The following is a 19,882-nucleotide window of genomic DNA, read 5'->3' as shown; positions in this document are numbered from 1 at the left end:
GTCTACTACATGTAAACAGCAACAGAACCAAGCATCCTACATAGATATTGGAACAGAACAGAGCTTACTGCATACACATAGTACCAGAACTAAGCTTACTGCTTAAATATGGCACCATAACCGAGCTTACTATATAGATATGGGAGCAAAACCACACTTGCTACATAGATACAGTACCATAACCCTGCTAACTACAAATGCAACAATTAGAAAGCTTCTCCTATATTTTCAATGTTAAACACGTACAACACACAGATGGCACACGGACTGTACACTGACGCCATGCGTGTGCTGTACGAGTCTTTCACGGCCCCATAGACTTCTATTGGCTCTTGTCATCTGTGCTGCTGGAAAAAAAACAGACGTCTCCATGTGGATCATATGGACACACGGTTTGTGTAAACACACGTACATCCGAGCAGCACCATTGATTATAATAGGTACATGTAGTAACAGGGAAAAAAACAGATACAACATGGACATATGAAGGAGGCCTTAAGGTGACATAGCTACGTCGCAGTGCAGGGGTTAATTTCACTTGTCTTTTCATAAACATGGAAAGACAAATGAAATTCCCTAACATATATGTGAGTGAGCCCTTAGGGCCCGTGCCCACGATCGGTGTTAGCAGCGTTTTGGATGCAAAGTGTTTTCACTGAGTCCAAAATGCAGTGTTGTACAATACAGGCACAGTGGATGGATTTATAGATGTCTTCAGCCCCCTGGGCTTCTTTTAGATGCTCTATAAACTGATCTGTGGTGCAAGTTTCCGATCTGCAGCTTGTCAATTTATTCTAACAGAGATGCTAGTGCTTTGAGCGGGAGAATATAGCGAAAATCCACTGTGACAGTCACCCTGATGGTGTGCACGGACAGTGCAACCTCCCGCCCTGGAGACTAGCATCTCCGCGAGAGAAAGTATGCTGCATCCACACCACGAGGAAGCCTGATGGAGCTTACACTCTACAGGAGAGAAAGAGAGAGAAAGGACCACACTGACCATAAGAGCTTACACTCTGCAGGAAAGAGAGAGAGAGAGTACCCTGCTGACCATAACAGCTTACACTCTACAGGAGAGACAGAGAGGACCCCGCTGACTATAAGAGCTTACACTCTACAGGAGAGAGAGAGAGAGGACCCCACTGACCATAAGAGCTTACACTCTGCAGGAAAGAGAGAGAGAGAGGACCCCACTGACCATAAGAGCTTACACTCTGCAGGAAAGAGAGAGGACCCTGCTGACTATAAGAGCTTACACTCTACAGGAGAGAGAGGACCATGCTGATCATAAGAGCTTACACTCTACAGGAAAGAGAGAGAGAGGACCCTGCTGACTATAGGAGCTTACACCCTACAGGAGAGAGAGGACCCTGCTGACTATAAGAGCTTACACTCTACAGGAAAGAGAGAGAGAGGACCCCGCTGATCATAAGAGCTTACACTCTACAGGAAAGAGAGAGAGAGGACCCTGCTGACCATAAGAGATTACACTCTCCAAGAGAGAGAGAGAAGAACCCGGTGACCATAAGAGATTGCACTCTACAGGAAAGAGAGATGTACTCAGTGAATCTGTGCTGCTCCCGTGCCAGCAGCCGGTCGCTGCTCAGGCCCGGACCTTCAGGGGTGGTGGCTCGAGGGTCTCCGGACCCGGGGGTCTCGCGGACACGGCGAATAAAATTGGGGACGCAGATGTATGGGCTAGGCCGTAATAAGTCCGTGACGCCACCCACAGTGTGTGGTGAGGTGGGACACCACCGCTGCTGTTACGGGGCACCCGGGGGAGATGTTGTGCAGCAAGATGTTAACCCCTCCATGGGCAAGGATGGTGGCCCCGGGACCCAATGGCTCTGGTGCAGGGGGAATGACGACCGCAGGGGGTGCTGGTGTACTCACTTTTAGTAAAACACACAAGTCTCTGGTAAACCAAGGTGGTGATGGCCGGTGCCGCGGCCGGTTGCGTTCGGGATCCTCCACCCGGCTGGTGGTCTCTATCCTTTTCCTGCACTGTTTAAGTAGAAAAGACTTCCCAGTTTGAAACGTAGGAGTCCGCTCCCGGCTGGATGTGGCCTAAGGAGCCTTGCCTGCAGACGCTGGCCCGTGGGATCTATGGGCCTTGACGGGGACCTCTTATCCCTAATCGGTGGGCTGTTGTCTTCTATGAGGGACTTTGGGTGGGACAGGACCTTTAGTCCTGGCCTCAATCAGTTAATTAACTAGTTCCACTTGTTTTGGCTCCTGGCTTCAGGGTCTGAGTACCCCCCTTTGTGCTACGGTTTCCGGGTTGGTTCCCCTGCGGGCTACAATCCTGGCCCGGTCCACCTCGGTTCCACCGAGCCGTCTTCCCGTCTCCTGCTGATGGAGACCACCGTCTGCCTCCTAGCCAAGGCACCAGGGCTCCTATCCTGGCACTGTTCAACTTGGACTTGACTGCTGGAGCTACCCCTAGCTCCAGCCCACACTCCTCTCCAAACTGAACTCTACGACAAACTTGACTGACTATTTTCCCGCCCCTCGGGATGTCTGGACCCCTGGGTGTGCGTGTTCCAACCGCCTGGTCAAGCCCACTGGTGTGTCTATCTGTTCCTAAGGGGGGTGACTAGGGTTTACTGGTTGGCTGTCTGTTTACTAGTGAGGGAAGGTGTTATGCAGGGACCTATTTGTGACTACCTGGTTTTGCCAGGGCGTCACAACTCTACTGTGCACACTGTTCTCACGCTGCCACATGAAAAGACATTCGCCCGCTCTCTGATGCTTCAGCAGTGTGAAGAATGGTGCCCGACAAGTATTATTTTTTCTTCTTTCTGTGAACCGTGAATCGAATCTCAAAGTGTGTGAATTCATGTGAAATTTCGAATTTCAGTTAATGTGGATGGATCTTCTCATCTCCAATTCTAATGGCAGCTAGTATCCTAAGAAAAATACAACTATACTCAAAGTCCAGAGTGTCGAAGCTCCTCTCTAACCTCTGCTGTGCACCTGCCTGAAGAAAACAATATATTTCTTATGGGGGCGTCACATTGTATGAATATTTGTAGGAAGTCTGAATAATCTACATAATCATATACATTAATAATAATAATTAACTGTTTTGTAAGGGGGTCAGGGCTACGGCCACCCCTGCAGAAGTGTCCGGCACACTGTTTAATTTGTAATATGATGACAGGATGTACCGTATATTGTGAAGGGTTTTGTATAATGTTGTGTAATGCAATATGATGTATGGTATTTTGTGTAAGCGGCCCCCAGGTGGCAGTGTAGCTTAGGGACAGGAGTCCTGGCACCTGGGAAGGCAGACTAAAGCCTGCTTTACATGTTACGATTCTGCATACGATATCGTATGCGATCGTAACCGCCCCCATCGTATGTGCGGCATGTTCAATTTGTTGAATGTGCCGCACAAACGATTAACCCCCGTCACGCTTACTTACCCGTCCATACGACCTCGATGTGGGCGGCGAACATCCACTTCCTGGAGTGGGAGGGACGTTCAGCGTCACATTGACGTCACGTGGCAGCCGGCCAATAGAAGCGGAGGGGCGGAGATGAGCGGGACGTAAACATCCCGCCCACCTCCTTCCTTCCGCATTGACGGCCGGGAGCCATGGGACGCAGGTAAGCTCTGTTCATCGTTCCCGGAGTGTTACACACTGCGATGTGTGCTACCCCGGGTACGATGAACAATCTGACGTTCAATTTTAAGGAAATGAATGACGTGTATGCGATGAACGGTTTTACGGTCAATCGCAATCGCACGTAGCTGTCACATGCTACAACAACACTAACGATGCCGGATGTGCGTCACTTACGACGTGACCCCGCCGACACAGGAGAGCAGCTTATAAAAAGCACTGTAGGAAGTAAATTAGCAAGAGCGTCCCCCAGCAGTAGCTACAGGAAGGAAGCCCAAACCTCTCTTTTACCCATATTGATCACCTAATCTACTGACCCAGGTGGGGTCGACCCTGCATATATGGACCCTCGGAAACTTGCACGTTTACGATCATGTAATCGTGGCCCCAGAAACAGGGTATTGTCTGGACGTCCGTCTCCTGGCTACAAATACCCTACAACGTCCCTGGTGAGACTACAGGTCAGTGGCCCCCTGTCTAGAAAGGGAAGGACCCTAGGACTAGTGGAGTCGGTCACAAAGAGCAATGTTAGGCGGGAGAATGAGAGGCCTACTGGTGTCATTGTGCCGCCCCCGTGCCAGCAGCCGTCGCTGCTCGGATCCGGATCTACGGTATTGCCCCGGACCCAGGGGTCGCGCAGACACTACGAATGAAAAGGGGACATATTTGTACGGGATTGATTGTAAAATGTCTGTGGGTTGCGGTGATGGATGGTGACACCGCCGCTGCCTAGATATGGGGGTGCCCGGGGCTGATGGAGCAGGGCAGCAAGGTGGGATCCCCTCCACGGGTAGGGGAGGTGTAGTCCCGGGGCCCAGGGTAATGTGAGAGGTTGTGTCGCGGGCGGGGGGTGCGCTGCTCGACCGCGCTTGCGGCTCGGGTCCGGCTGCTGCTGCTGCTGCTCGGTGGCTCGAGCGGTGGGTCGGATTCGGGGACTCGAGCGGCGTTCCTCGCCCGTGAGTGAAAGGGGTTGGTTTGGTTTGGGGATTGAGTTCGTGACGCCATCCACGGGTCATGGTGAGGTTAAGGCACCACCGCTGCTGGTGATGGGGGTCCCGGGAGCGTTGTTAGGGAGCAGCTGGGATGTTTTCCCCCTCCATGGGTAGGGGTTGGTGGTCCCGGGGCCCGGTCAGGGGTGAAGGGAGGGATGCATGTCAGGGGGGGGCAGCGTGGTGCCGGACGGCACGGGTGTACTCACTCAGCCAAGGATGAACACAGAGTCTCCGGTAAAACAAACGGCTGGACGGATGGTTACTCCCGGACGGTTGGTGATGGCTGCCTTTCCCTGCACCCGTTGTCTGTCTTCGGTCCCGATGGCTTCCCACCGGTAACCCGCTCCCCAGCGTATAGATGCTGGAGGAGCCCTTTTGCCCGCAGGCTCTGGCCCTGGGAGCTCTAGCTCTGGCGATATCTTTATCTCCCTGTACGGTTTGGACGGTTGCCTTCAATTGGGTCTTTGATGCTAGGAAACCCCGGAGGTCCCCGTCGCTAACGGATTTGACCAGTTTCTCGGCGACTCCCAGCCTGGTCGGGGTCCGCAGGCCCTGCCGGTTTGGTGCTGGCTTCTCTTCGCTCCCCGGTTCGGTACCGGTGGGCCACCGCCCAACCCCGGCCCTACTGTTCCACGTCGATAGGCCTCTCCTGCAGACGGCCACCACTGTCTGCCAACCTTGCTGTATGTGCCCGGGCCACGTACCCGGACACGGTCAGTTTGCTCCTCACTTGCCACTTCTCTCCTTCACTTTCACTCTCCCTAACTGAACTGTCACTTTTCCCGCCTCCAGGCCTGTGAACTCCTCGATGGGTGGAGCCAACCGCCTGGCTCCACCCCACCTGGTGTGGGCATCAGCCCCTGGAGGTAGGCAACAAGGATTTGTGTGTGCGGCTGATGTGCCTAATCGGGGTGTGGGGTGTGTTGTTGCAGTACCTGTGACGACCTGGCTTGTCCAGGGCGCCACAGTTGCAGGGAGCAGTTTTTAGGAGGCAGGAAATAGAACACTTACAGTTGGTAGTCGTGGTGCTGGATGAGGCTGTGCTCATGTGGAGGGTCAATAATTCACAGAGTCCTTTTGTAAACCAAAGCCGAATGCCGGGAGCCTTCTGGAGGGGTGTGCTGGTCCCACACCCGGGCTGACAGGGCTGGGGCCCTTCCTCCTGCACTGTGTGTTTCTCTTATGTTGATTTAACCCGTGTGGAACGGGAGAAATCCACTCCCGGTGTATTGTGTACCTGAGGAGCCGTGCCCGCAGACGCTGGACCTTGGGATCTAGCTGGCTTTTGGTGGATGCCCTATCCCTCTCTGTGGGCTGTTGTCTTCTTTCGGGACTTTGGTTGGGACAGGACCTATAATTCTGCCCGGGTCGGTTCTCCGGGTTTCCGGGTCGGTTCTCCAGTGTCGGTACAGGTGGGCTCCAACCCTGCCCCGGTCCACCTCGGATCTCTTACAGCCGTCTTCCCGTCTCCTGTGGCCCTGCTCTGCCGTCTGCCACCTAGCTTTTTGCAGGTGCTGCTGTGGTCCAGGGGCTCCGACCACACTTCACTGGCTGCTCGGCACAGCACGACTGACACTTTCCCTGTCCAGCTCAGCTTTGCCTTGATCCCTCGCATCACAGGATCCCTAGGTGGGCGTTCTCCAACCGCCTGGTCCAGCCCACTGGTGTGTCCCTATTGCCATGGAGGGGTTACTAGGGTTTCAGGTTGGACCCTTTGTGGGAAGGTGTTATGTTGAATCCCAAGGAGGAGGCGATTCCTGTACCCTTGGTGGGGGCACAGTCGTCTGTGACTCCCTGGTTTTGCCAGGGACGTCACACCATCAAGAGCCCAGGTGCCAGGAAGGCGGTCGGCCATCAAATTGAATTATGCAGTGAAGTTTAGAAGGAACCCCAATGGGACCAGTGATGTTGCCCAGATAGTGATGAAGATAATTGTTGTAGCTACTGAACAGATGAGAAGGAAAGCTGAGAAGATAACTGTTGTAAATGCTGAGCAGACCAGAAGTGAAGTGCAGAAGATGAGCCCTGTATGTTATGGAGAAGAATCCTAGTAAAGTTCCGTTGCTTGAAAAGACTACTACTGCGTGCGGTTTATTGCCTCAGTGTGAGAATGAACTGTGTGGAGGTCATCCTTGTAGTAACACGGTGACCGGGGGCCAAGGGGTTACGGAGTGGCTGCGCTGCGGCCTGGTAACCCCTGAATCATCACCACTACCGCTGCCAGGCCCCGGGCACCCGTTACAGTTTAATGACATGTTTTCTACAAGGCGCTATAATGAGTGCAGTCTACCTTAGGGCCTGCACTTACATGTCACTGTCATTAATCGTATATTTATTGCTTTACTGGATATAATTATATTATATAGTATGAGCTGGAGACTTGTGCACTTTGTGCTTGTTGTATTTCAGGTTGTCTCCTGTGTCCTCCTGATTGGCGGCTACATAGAGATCAATGTTATTACTATTCAGATGTACCAGACAGAACCTGGAGCCAGAGCCGGGAGGATTGTAAGATGATGGGAGCCGATCTACTGGTCATAAAGGACCGGAAACAGCAGGTGACTAGATGACCGGTCCCATATATAAGGATAATATAGGACTAGATGACCAAAAATATAAAGGTTAATGCAGGATTAGATGACTGGCTCCAAATATAAGGATAATATAGGACTATATGACCAGCCCCATATATAAGGATAATACAGGACTAGATGACCGTCCCCATATATAAGGATAATATAGGACTAGATGACCCGGCCCCATATATAAGAATAATATAGAACTAGATGACCGGCCCCATATATAAAGATAATATAGGACTAGATGACCGGCCCCATATATAAGAATAATATAGGGCTAGATGAGCGGCCCCATATATAAGAATAATATAGAACTAGATGACCGGCCCAATATATAAGGATAATATAGGACTAGATGACCGGCCCCATATATAAGAATAATATAGCACTAGATGACCGGCCCCATATATAAGAATAATATAGGGCTAGATGACCGGCCCCATATATAAGAATAATATAGGACTAGATGACCGGCCCCATATATAAGAATAATATAGGACTAGATGACCGGCCCCATATATAAGAATAATATAGGACTAGATAACTGGCCCCATATATAAGAATAATATAGAACTAGATGACCGGCCTCATATATAAGGAAAATATAGGACTAGATGACTGACCCCATATATAAGAATAATATAGGACTAGATGACTGGCCCCATATATAAGGATAATATAGGACTAGATGACCAGCCCCATATATAAGAATAATATAGGTGTTAGGGCCAGGTGGACGGGCAGACCCAGGAGGTGGATCCACTGGGCCGAACTCCTTGATGATGATAAGGGGTCCGGTAGCTGGAGCACTACAAGTAGCAGGACAGTCCGTGCAACAGAGTAGAATGGTGAAGTCCCTGGGACCACGGAGTCACTGATGGTAGTCCGGGTGACGGAGCTCAGGTTCGGAAGCCGAGATGATGTCAGGCGGGGTCTGGAACCGTGGGAGCGAGATGACGGGTCACCGCAGGGATCAGAGATGGTACGGACTGTCAGGATGGCAGATAGACAGCGTTCGGGGTTCGGGATTCAGCAGGACCGGATGGCAAGGCAGGATCGGCTCTAGAAGAGAGAGAGGTGAGTATCTCACAGGAACACAAGGAGACCTGACTCCTAGCTTGGGAAACACGAAGAACAGGCCCCGCCCACTTGGACACTAAACCCCTTTATACCCTGTACCTGTGTGCTTCATTTCCTGTCAGTGGACGCTGGCCCTTTAAGAAAGGGTCAATGACCGCGCGCGCGCTCTAATGCGCATGCGCGCGGCCCGGGTGCCAGAAGCCAGAGCAGGAAGCGGTGAGGAGGAAGCAGCAGAGCCGGGCTGGGGCTGAGAAGCCGACGGGCGCCGGGAGTGGGGACCAGGACGCCTGGGAAGCGCAGGCAATGGAGGCTGGAGAGCGGGGAGCTGCGGAGACCGGACCGAAGAACCGGGGAGCGAGGCAGGGGTGCCGGGGAGCGTGGCAGGTGAGCCGGGGAGCAGAGCAGTAGACCCGGGGAGCGTGACAGTAGCCCCCCCCCACGCCCTCCTCCCCGCAACCGGAACAGGAAGGCACGGATCAGAGGAGTGCCCACATTCTCCCGGGGCTCCCAGGACCTATCCTCAGGACCATACCCTGCCCAGTCCACCAGGAAGTACTGTCGACCCCGTACGGTCTTCATGGCTACGATATCCCTTACCGCATAGATGTCGTCATCGGCAATAGGAGGAGGAGCCGAACTGGCAGCAGCGGAGAAGGGACCAAGGACAACCGGCTTGAGCAGGGAGACGTGGAAGGAGTTGGGTATCCTCATCGTGGCCAGGAGCTGTAGCTTGTAGGAGACCTCATTGATCTTGCTGAGGACTTTAAACGGTCCGATGTAGCGAGGACCCAGCTTGTAGGATGGTAGCTTCAATCGGACGTACTTGGAAGCAAGCCAGACGAGATCTCCAGGAGAGAAACACGGAGGGTCCAGACGTCTCTTGTCTGCGTGTCTCTTCATCCGCAGGGAAGCACGTTCAAGGGACGTCTTGACAGAGTCCCAAATTGTAGAAAAGTCACGGACTACAGCATCAGCAGCAGGGACATCCGAGGAAGAGGATACAGGTAATGGGACGGAAGGCTGAAGTCCGTAAACGACATGGAAGGGAGAGCTGGAGGAGGACTCACTGACGTGATGGTTATGGGAGAATTCAGCCCAAGGAAGAAGCGTGGACCAGTCGTCATGATGGGCGTTGACGTAGTGACGTAAGAAGGAGGTCAAGATCTGATTGACCCGTTCCACTTGGCCATTCGACTGAGGATGGTACGCTGAAGAAAATTCCAGAGTCACTCCCAGATGTTTGCAGAGAGACCTCCAGAAGCGGGAGGTGAACTGAGTTCCTCTGTCGGACACAATGTGTGATGGAAAGCCATGCAAGCGGAAGATGTGATGTATATAGGCGTCCGCGAGTTCCTGGGCAGAGGGCAGTCCAGCCATAGGGAGGAAATGAGCCATTTTAGAGAATCGATCCACCACGACCCATATGACTGTGTGTCCGGAGGACAATGGCAAGTCCGTAATAAAGTCCATAGCAATGTGTTGCCACGGAACTGAGGGTATAGGCAGAGGCAGAAGACGGCCATATGGCAGGTGTTTGGGCGTCTTGTTCCTGGCACAAGAGGAGCAGGCAGAGACAAAAGAAGCGACGTCCGTGCGAAGGGATGGCCACCAGTAATGACGGACAATCGCACTCCATGTTCTCTTCTGACCAGCATGACCGGCTGTTTTCGAGGCATGGCCCCAGTGTAACACTTTTTGCCTGTCAGACTCAGAGACATAGGTCTTCCCGAGCGGTATCTGGGCCAGGGTGACAGGAGCCACCGGAATGATTTTACTAGGACAGATGATGGGTTGGGATGTCTCCTCCTCCTGCTCCATGGGCATGAAAGACCTGGACAAGGCATCAGCGCGTACATTCTTGTCCGCGGGTCGGAAATGGAGCTGGAAATCGAATCTGGCAAAGAACAAGGACCACCTGGCTTGCCGTGGGTTCAGTCGCTGAGCAGACCGCAGGTATTCCAGGTTCTTGTGGTCCGTGTAAATAATAACGGGGTACACTGCTCCTTCCAGAAGGTAGCGCCATTCCTCCAGAGCCAGTTTGACTGCCAATAGCTCTCGGTCACCGATGGAGTAGTTGCGTTCAGGCGCTGAGAAGCTCTTGGAGAAAAAAACGCAAGTCACCATCTTCCCGGAGGAGGACTTCTGCATGAGCACTGCTCCGGCTCCCGAGGAGGAGGCATCCACCTCCAAGGTGAACTGTCGGTTTAACTCCGGACGGTGGAGTACAGGAGAGGAGGCAAATGCCCGCTTCAGAGAGCCAAACGCGGCGTCGGCCGCAGGTGACCAGTCCTTTGGATTAGCCCCCTTCTTGGTCAAGGCGGAGAGAGGAGCAGTCAGAGCAGAGAAGTGAGGGATGAACTGGTGGTAGTAGTTGGCGAATCCCAGAAAGCATTGGATTGCCTTCAGTCCAGAAGGAGAAGGCCAGTTGAGAATGGAGGAGACCTTCTTTGGATCCATCTGCAGTCCGGTATCGGAGATGATGTAACCCAGGAAGGGGAGAGAAGACTGCTCAAAAACACACTTCTCGTACTTGGCGTACAGACGATTCTCTCTCAGTCTTTGTAGAACCAGCTGCACGTTCTCTCTGTGGGTCTGGAGGTCCGGAGAGAAGACAAGGATATCATCCAGATACACCACCACACAGACGTAGAGAAGGTCCTGGAAAACGTCGTTCACCAATTCTTGAAAGACTGCTGGTGCGTTACACAGGCCGAAGGGCATCACGCAGTATTCATAGTGCCCATCGCGAGTATTGAACGCGGTCTTCCATTCGTCCCCAGAGTGGATGCGGACCAGGTTGTAGGCACCCCGAAGATCCAACTTGGTGAACACACGAGCTCCTCTAAGCCGATCAAACAATTCGGGGATGAGCGGCAGGGGATACTTGTTTTTCACGGTGATTTGGTTCAATCCCCGGTAGTCTATGCATGGGCGTAAGTCGCCTTCTTTCTTCTTAACGAAGAAGAAGCCTGCTCCAGCAGGAGAGGAGGATCTCCGAATGAATCCCCTTGCCAGGCTCTCTGTGATGTACGTAGACATGGCCCTTGTTTCGGCTGGAGACAATGGATATATCCGTCCTCGAGGTGGTGTGGTTCCCGGGAGCAGGTCGATTGCACAATCGTAAGGACGATGTGGCGGACGTACCTCTGACTCCTTTTTATCAAAGACGTCTGCGAAGGACCAATAGGCCGAGGGCAGTCCCGGTAGGGACTCTGGAACCGGAGGTCGTCGGATGGGTTGTATGGTCTTCAGACAGTTCTCATGGCAAGAAGAGCCCCATCGGGTGATTTCATCAGTGCCCCAGCTGACTGATGGTTCGTGTGTCCTTAACCAGGGGAGTCCCAGCAGGATTTGATGGGACATGTGTGGGAGGACGTAGAGAGCGATGTTCTCGGTGTGCAGGGCACCGATACGCAGTTCGACCGGCCTGGTGATCCAGGAGATGGTGTCAGAGAGGGGTCTCCCATCCACAGAGGCAATCACGAGGGGTTTGTCGAGTGGAGTAACAGGCAGCTGGTACTTGTCCACTGTGGCCTGCTGGATGAAATTGCCTGCTGCCCCAGAATCGAGGTACTCCTCAGCCGTGAACCGCGTCTCTCCCGTTGTCACTTGCACAGTCCACGTAACCGGGTCTGAGAGAGTCCCAGCACCTAGGGTGGCCTCTCCTACCAACCCTAGGCTTTGGAGTTTCCCGGCCTCTCTGGACAGGAGCGCAGCAGGTGTGTGCCCTCTCCGCAGTAGAAGCAGAGGCCCTTGGCGAGCCGCTCTGCTCGACGTTGTTCAGACTGCCGCACACGGTCGATCTGCATGGGCTCGTGGACGGAGACACCAGATGCCGTTGACTGAAGTACGGCGGGCTTCTGCGGAGGAGAGGAATGCCGTACCGGACGTCTCTCACAGGACACGTCTTTGGATCGCTCCTGAAAGCGAATGTCCACTCGAGTCGCTAGGGTAATCAGGGCATCCAGGGTGGACGGTACGTCACGACCAGCCAGCTCATCTTTAATTCGACCCGAGAGTCCTTCCCAGAAGGCGGCGGTTAGGGCCTCGTTGTTCCACCCGAGTTCCGAAGCCAAGGTGCGAAAACGGATGGCGTATTGACCCACCGTCAGAGTCCCCTGACGTAACCGGAGAAGAGATGAGGCAGACGCGGAGGCGCGTCCGGGCTCGTCAAAGGTGCCACGAAATGCCTGCAGGAACTCCTGGATGTTCGTGGTCACAGGATCCTCCCTTTCCCACAAGGGGTTCATCCACGCCAGGGCCTCACCCTCTAGATGGGACATGATGAAGGCGACCTTGGCTTGGTCGGAGGCAAACAAATGCGGCAGCTGCGTGAAATGGAGGGAGCATTGGTTTATGAATCCCCTGCAGGTCTTGGGATCTCCGGCGTACCGGGGTGGTGAGGCCAAACGAAGTCTGGAAGCATCCGAAGAGGCTGCCACGGGTGCTGGAGCCGTGGATTGTCTAGTGGAAGCCCGAGATGCTGAAGACGTAACTGACGCTTGTAGCGTGTTCAGGCGGGCGTCCACAGAAGACATGAATTGCAGCATGCGGGTCTGAGTCTCACGCTGGCGTGTGAGTTCCTCCTGTAAGGCTGCTAGTGCTTCAGCGGGATCCATGGCCTGTTCTTACTGTTAGGGCCAGGTGGACGGGCAGACCCAGGAGGTGGATCCACTGGGCCGAACTCCTTGATGATGATAAGGGGTCCGGTAGCTGGAGCACTACAAGTAGCAGGACAGTCCGTGCAACAGAGTAGAATGGTGAAGTCCCTGGGACCACGGAGTCACTGATGGTAGTCCGGGTGACGGAGCTCAGGTTCGGAAGCCGAGATGATGTCAGGCGGGGTCCGGAACCGTGGGAGCGAGATGACGGGTCACCGCAGGGATCAGAGATGGTACGGACTGTCAGGATGGCAGATAGACAGCGTTCGGGGTTCGGGATTCAGCAGGACCGGATGGCAAGGCAGGATCGGCTCTAGAAGAGAGAGAGGTGAGTATCTCACAGGAACACAAGGAGACCTGACTCCTAGCTTGGGAAACACGAAGAACAGGCCCCGCCCACTTGGACACTAAACCCCTTTATACCCTGTACCTGTGTGCTTCATTTCCTGTCAGTGGACGCTGGCCCTTTAGGAAAGGGTCAATGACCGCGCGCGCGCCCTAATGCAGAGCAGGAAGCGGTGAGGAGGAAGCAGCAGAGCCGGGCTGGGGCTGAGAAGCCGACGGGCGCCGGGAGCAAGGACCAGGACGCCTGGGAAGCGCAGGCAATGGAGGCTGGAGAGCGGGGAGCGGCGGAGACCGGACCAAAGAACCGGGGAGCGAGGCAGGGGTGCCGGGGAGCGTGGCAGGTGAGCCGGGGAGCAGAGCAGGGGACCCGGGGAGCGTGACAATAGGACTAGATGACTGGCCCCATATATAAGAATAACATAGGACTAGATGACCGGCCCCATATATAAGGATACTATAGGACTAGATGACCGACCCCATATATAATGATAATATAGGACTAGATGACCGGCCCCATATATAAGGATAATATAGGACTAGATGACCAACCCCATATATAAGGATAATATAGGACTAGATGACCGGCCCCATATATAAGGATAATATAGGACTAGATGACCGGCCCCATATATAAGAATAATATAGGACTAGATGACCGGCCCCATATATAAGGATAATATAGGACTAGATGATCAACCCCATATATAAGGATAATATAGGACTATATGACCGGCCCCATATATAAGGATAATATAGGACTAGATGACCGGCCCCATATATAAGGATAATATAGGACTAGATGACCGGCCTCATATACTGTATAATAACATTGGACTAGATGATATTATCTGATATGATGGTTGTTCTTCTTTGTTGCAGGATATTATACAGAGATCTATCACACAGCGGGGTGAGGACACATATTGGATTGGACTTCACCGTGATGGAGACGTCTGGAGATGGGTGGATGGAGGACAATATAACAGCAGCTTGTAAGTGTCTCCTGACACCAGCACTCACCGGTCATTACTGGGATACATCTGATCACCGGGGTCTGGACCTTCCTTGTAATCACTGATTTCTCATCATTTCCTCTTGCTTTCTTCACTTGTTACTCAGGTTCCAGATAAAGACACAAGAGTCAAGAGGCTGCGTAGTAATGTCCAGATCTAGATATCATCAGGAACATTGTAATTCTTGTAATGGAAGGATCTGTGTAAAGAAAGCCGTGAGGATCTGACATCAGTATTATTGTGACATTGTGAAAAATAGAAGATTGTCTAATGTCTTTGGAAATGTTCATAATAGGAGCAACTAAAGGATGGTGTATACCAGGATATTGGCATAACACCATAGACATATGGGCAGCTGTGGTAGGTGTGGAACATAACGATTATATATTGGCTCTTCACTATCACAGTTTGATGCTTTCAGAACTCACAAATATTGAAAAATAATAAGAAAATCCAAAATGAAGAGTAACTAACCCATTTTTGACCACCACACACTATTGTTCTGCTCTTCGGCTCCTTGTGTCGGTGATTAGAATGACCCCAATAACTTGGATACAAGAATGATATTTTTTACACCGGCAGTCACGCAAGACATGATAAAATAATAAACACTCGTGCAAAATGCTTCCTATGATTTGACCAGAGTACTTCCAAAAAGTCAGTTCATCCCCCGATCATTGTGTTGCCTTCGACTTGTTCTCTAAAAGCAGGACAAGCATCGGGCTACCAGTGACATTGGACGCTCTCAGCTCCCTCTCTGTATCCAGGATTTTGTGGCTTTTCAATTCTCTTGTATGATTGTTAGAGTAAAAATAGAGATGAGTGAATATATTCCAGTGGAATTGAATCCTACTCGAATTTTACGAAAATTTGTATTTTCCAAAATATGTATTCTTTGTACGCAAATTCAGCAAAATGGTGGCCAACTGTGATTTCCATTTTTGCTAAACTGTGAAGAGCCAGAGAAACGTTAAAAAACCCATAAACATAATGTTCACCTCGTTTCTCACCAGTCCAGTTACCCCCCAGGCTCCAGTGCCTGGAGTTCATCATCGGTCCACAGTTCTTCTTTATACAGTCGTGTGCCAGTGTCTTCATTCGAGAACAGGACTTCTGCACTAGAATGGAAACACCATTGCATGACTGTGGAAATGAGAGGACTGGACGACGGGCAACGCGTATCAGAAGCAGGCGGCATGCCGGAACATGTGAGCGGTGAATGAAGTATTATATTTTGAGGGTTGTGTGGGTTTTATAACATTTAAAATCTGCACGATTTGGTTACTTTGAATGTATTCAGAACCACTCATTCTATGTATAATATGTACATTATTGCTCAGGTGAAGATGTGTCAGACTTTGTGCCCTTTATTTCCATTATATAGAAAGAGGTATAAGACAAGGAATATTGTGACTAATAATTATGATATATAATATAATAATAATAATTTTTATTTCTATATTGCTATCTAATTCTGTGGTACTATATAATTCAGAGGGGGCATATACAGACAATAAAGACATTACATAGTAAAACATAATTCAACAAGTAATATGAGGAGTGAGGTTCCTGCACACAATCTTACAATTTATCAGGACATAGGGATGACATAAAAGGTAAAAATAAAAGTGCAATCCAGTCATCAGTATAATATATGGCTACATGAACCGGTCATCAGCCGGTATGTGTGCATATAAAGATACAAAGGGCTTCTTATTGTATGAATTCTGTTGGCATTTGATGGAAAATGATTAGAATCTCTCAGCAGCTTTTTGCTATGTAATCTGAGGACATTATGATGTAGGAGCTAAAACACTGAATTCAGCGATGTACAGTCAGGGCCAGAAATATTTGGACAGTGACACAAGTTTTGTTATTTTAGCTGTTTACAAAAACATGTTCAGAAATACAATTATATATATAATATGGGCTTAAAGTGCACACTCCCAGCTGCAATATGAGAGTTTTCACATCCAAATCGGAGAAAGGGTTTAGGAATCACAGCTCTGTAATGCATAGCCTCCTCTTTTTCAAGGGACCAAAAGTAATTGGACAAGGGACTCTAAGGGCTGCAATTAACTCTGAAGGCGTCTCCCTCGTTAACCTGTAATCAATGAAGTAGTTAAAAGGTCTGGGGTTGATTACAGGTGTGTGGTTTTGCATTTGGAAGCTGTTGCTGTGACCAGACAACATGCGGTCTAAGGAACTCTCAATTGAGGTGAAGCAGAACATCCTGAGGCTGAAAAAAAAGAAAAAATCCATCAGAGAGATAGCAGACATGCTTGGAGTAGCAAAATCAACAGTCGGGTACATTCTGAGAAAAAAGGAATTGACTGGTGAGCTTGGGAACTCAAAAAGGCCTGGGCGTCCACGGATGACAACAGTGGTGGATGATCGCCGCATACTTTCTTTGGTGAAGAAGAACCCGTTCACAACATCAACTGAAGTCCAGAACACTCTCAGTGAAGTAGGTGTATCTGTCTCTAAGTCAACAGTAAAGAGAAGACTCCATGAAAGTAAATACAAAGGGTTCACATCTAGATGCAAACCATTCATCAATTCCAAAAATAGACAGGCCAGAGTTAAATTTGCTGAAAAACACCTCATGAAGCCAGCTTAGTTCTGGAAAAGTATTCTATGGACAGATGAGACAAAGATCAACCTGTACCAGAATGATGGGAAGAAAAAAGTTTGGAGAAGAAAGGGAACGGCACATGATCCAAGGCACACCACATCCCCTGTAAAACATAGTGGAGGCAACGTGATGGTATGCGCATGCATGGCTTTCAATGGCACTGGGTTACTTGTGTTTATTGATGACATAACGGCAGACAAGAGTAGCCGGATGAATTCTGAAGTGTACCGGGATATACTTTCAGCCCAGATTCAGCCAAATGCCGCAAAGTTGATCGGACGGCGCTTCATAGTACAGATGGACAATGACCCCAAGCATACAGCCAAAGCTACCCAGGAGTTCATGAGTGCAAAAAAGTGGAACATTCTGCAATGGCCAAGTCAATCACCAGATCTTAACCCAATTGAGCATGCATTTAACTTGCTCAAATCCAGACTTAAGACGGAAAGACCCACAAACAAGCAAGACCTGAAGGCTGCGGCTGTAAAGGCCTGGCAAAGCATTAAGAAGGAGGAAACCCAGCGTTTGGTGATGTCCATGGGTTCCAGACTTAAGGCAGTGATTGCCTCCAAAGGATTCGCAACAAAATATTGAAAATAAAAATATTTTGTTTGGGTTTGGTTTATTTGTCCAATTACTTTTGACCTCCTAAAATGTGGAGTGTTTGTAAAGAAATGTGTACAATTCCTACAATTTCTATCAGATATTTTTGTTCAAACCTTCAAATTAAACGTTACAATCTGCACTTGAATTCTGTTGTAGAGATTTCATTTCAAAACCAATGTGGTGGCATGCAGAGCCCAACTCGCGAAAATTGTGTCACTGTCAAAATATTTCTGGACCTAACTGTATCACTTGTCAGACAGAGTACTGTTTTTACATTATCACTGCCCGGACTGTAGCTCACGTGTCTGCTAGTCTGACCATGCCCCTCCTCTGATAAGCAGCTCACTGTCAATAGACAATGTACATTTAAATCTGTGATGTGTTCGGAGAAATCAAACTGATCGCTGACACAACTAAAAACTTCAATTGTGACACATTGGGTCACCCAGTAAACTAAGTAATACATCGTTGGAATCAGGGTCTTTTTCCTACATTATGGTGACAGATGCCCTTTAAATACACTTTAGTTTTTGAATTTCTCTATTGTTTTGACCCTCATGTTAAAAAAAATGCGCACCTGTTTTTACTCATACTTTTATATATTTTTTAATTTAATATTTTGCAATATTTTGAATGTGTTGTTTATCTTAAAATTGGAAAACCTAAAATAAAAACTTTACAAAACTAATTCTACATAACCCCTGTTGTACTGAATGATGGATGGAGATGATGGTGAAAAGCATGACAAAGAAATATCAATATGACAAGAAATAAGTTGTTTATGAGACAGTAGTTTTATGTCCAAAAGTACATAAATTATAACCCATTGGTAGTTTCGTGAAGCCACAGTGACTGGATTCTGTATAGTGACAGGGATGTAGCAGCGGTATGCTGTGGTGATATTGTAGTGCGCATGCACTATTTGGGCAGTGTGCTTTAAGCCTGATTTACACATTACGATTAAGCATACGATATGCGATCGTACCCGCCCCCATCGTATGTGCGGCACGTTCAATTTGTTGAACGTTTTGCACATACGATTATTTCCTGTCACACCTACTTACCCGTCCATACGACCTCGATCACAGCGATGTCACGCGGCAGCCAGCCAATAGAAGCGGAGGGGCGGAGATGAGCGGGACGTAAACATCCCGCCCACCTTCTTCCTTCCGCATTGCCGGCCGGGAGCCGCGGGATGCAGGTAAGATCTGTTCATTGTTCCCGGGGTGTCACACAGTGCGATGTGTGCTACCCCGGGTAGGATGAACAACCCGACGTTCAATTTTTAGGAATTGAACGACGTGCATGCGATGAACGTTTTACCGTTTAATCGCAATCGCACGTACCTGTTACACTCTACAATGTACCTTACGATTCCGGATGTGCGTCACTTACGACGTGACCCCGCCGACACATCGTAAGACATATTGTAGCATGTAAAGCGGCCTTTATATAAGGCAGAACATACACAATGTAAATACGAATGTTCCGCGCTCTAAGTTAGTAATGTAGCGCATATTTGTTTGGCACTGTTGTACGTCTGTAGATCTATTAGCGCTCTCCTACTGGTCGTTTAGGATTTATGTAATTTACTCTCTACTTCTCTCTCCTATCGGTGTTAGTTTGTCACGGGGACCAGATGACAGGACCGGGCCACTTAAACTGACCCTCAGACTGCGTACCGTACGATGTCCCTTAGCTCAAAGGTGCGCTTGATGGTAGTGAGGTCTGAGTCACCAGCATGTCCCTGACTCCTGTCCTAGCCCTGATGTAATTCCCCTCCCCACCTCCAACGGAGGGGTGAGCCACGACCGCAAAGGCAAACCCCACAACCAAAGACGGACAGGGGAAAATGACAACTCGTATACATGGCAATCACACACAAAGGAACCACTAAAAGTGCACAAGGGAAAATAACATAAAAGTGGGCAAGTAAACAGACTACTGGAAAACTTCCATACTGTACATTCAGCACATTCACAAATGCTGCAGCCAACACCAATGCTGCAGCCAAGAAAGCAGAACAGACAGAGGGTTTCTCCAGCTCCTTTCTCCTCTTGGCCAAGCTTCCAAATGAATGAAAATATGTGGCACCCTCTATAGGAAGCAAAGGGTATATACTGTAGTCTATGTGGGACAGACGTCATTAAAAGGGGCAACCTTCACCAATATTTGTCAACTGCAAGAAATTATGGCACCATTATTATTACACAAATGCTTATTGAATAGCTCATAATGGACTGTATGGCCTACTGGCGACTAACACGACTGTTACACATCCATGACTCTGTACGAGATGTATTGGGGGTTTTTCCCATATCCCATACACGCAATGTGAGTCC

General features: G+C 49.9%; 1 protein-coding gene across 1 annotated transcript in view; it reads left to right on the top strand.

The window, feature by feature from the left end:
• LOC142312590 (C-type lectin domain family 7 member A-like) overlaps positions 1-14,526 on the top strand; it is a 33,792-nt gene extending 19,266 nt beyond the window's left edge. The window contains exons 4-6 of the mRNA XM_075351582.1: positions 7,031-7,179; positions 14,166-14,278; positions 14,406-14,526. Of these exons, the coding sequence (XP_075207697.1) occupies positions 7,031-7,179; positions 14,166-14,278; positions 14,406-14,526 (383 nt within the window). The remainder of the gene's footprint in view (positions 1-7,030; positions 7,180-14,165; positions 14,279-14,405) is intronic.
• Positions 14,527-19,882: the final 5,356 nt, after the last annotated feature.

This window comes from Anomaloglossus baeobatrachus, chromosome 5 (assembly GCF_048569485.1).
Source record: "Anomaloglossus baeobatrachus isolate aAnoBae1 chromosome 5, aAnoBae1.hap1, whole genome shotgun sequence".
Taxonomy (NCBI): Eukaryota; Metazoa; Chordata; class Amphibia; order Anura; family Aromobatidae; genus Anomaloglossus; species Anomaloglossus baeobatrachus.
Note: the sequence above shows the minus strand (reverse complement) of the source record. Positions and strands in the feature narration are given on the sequence as shown.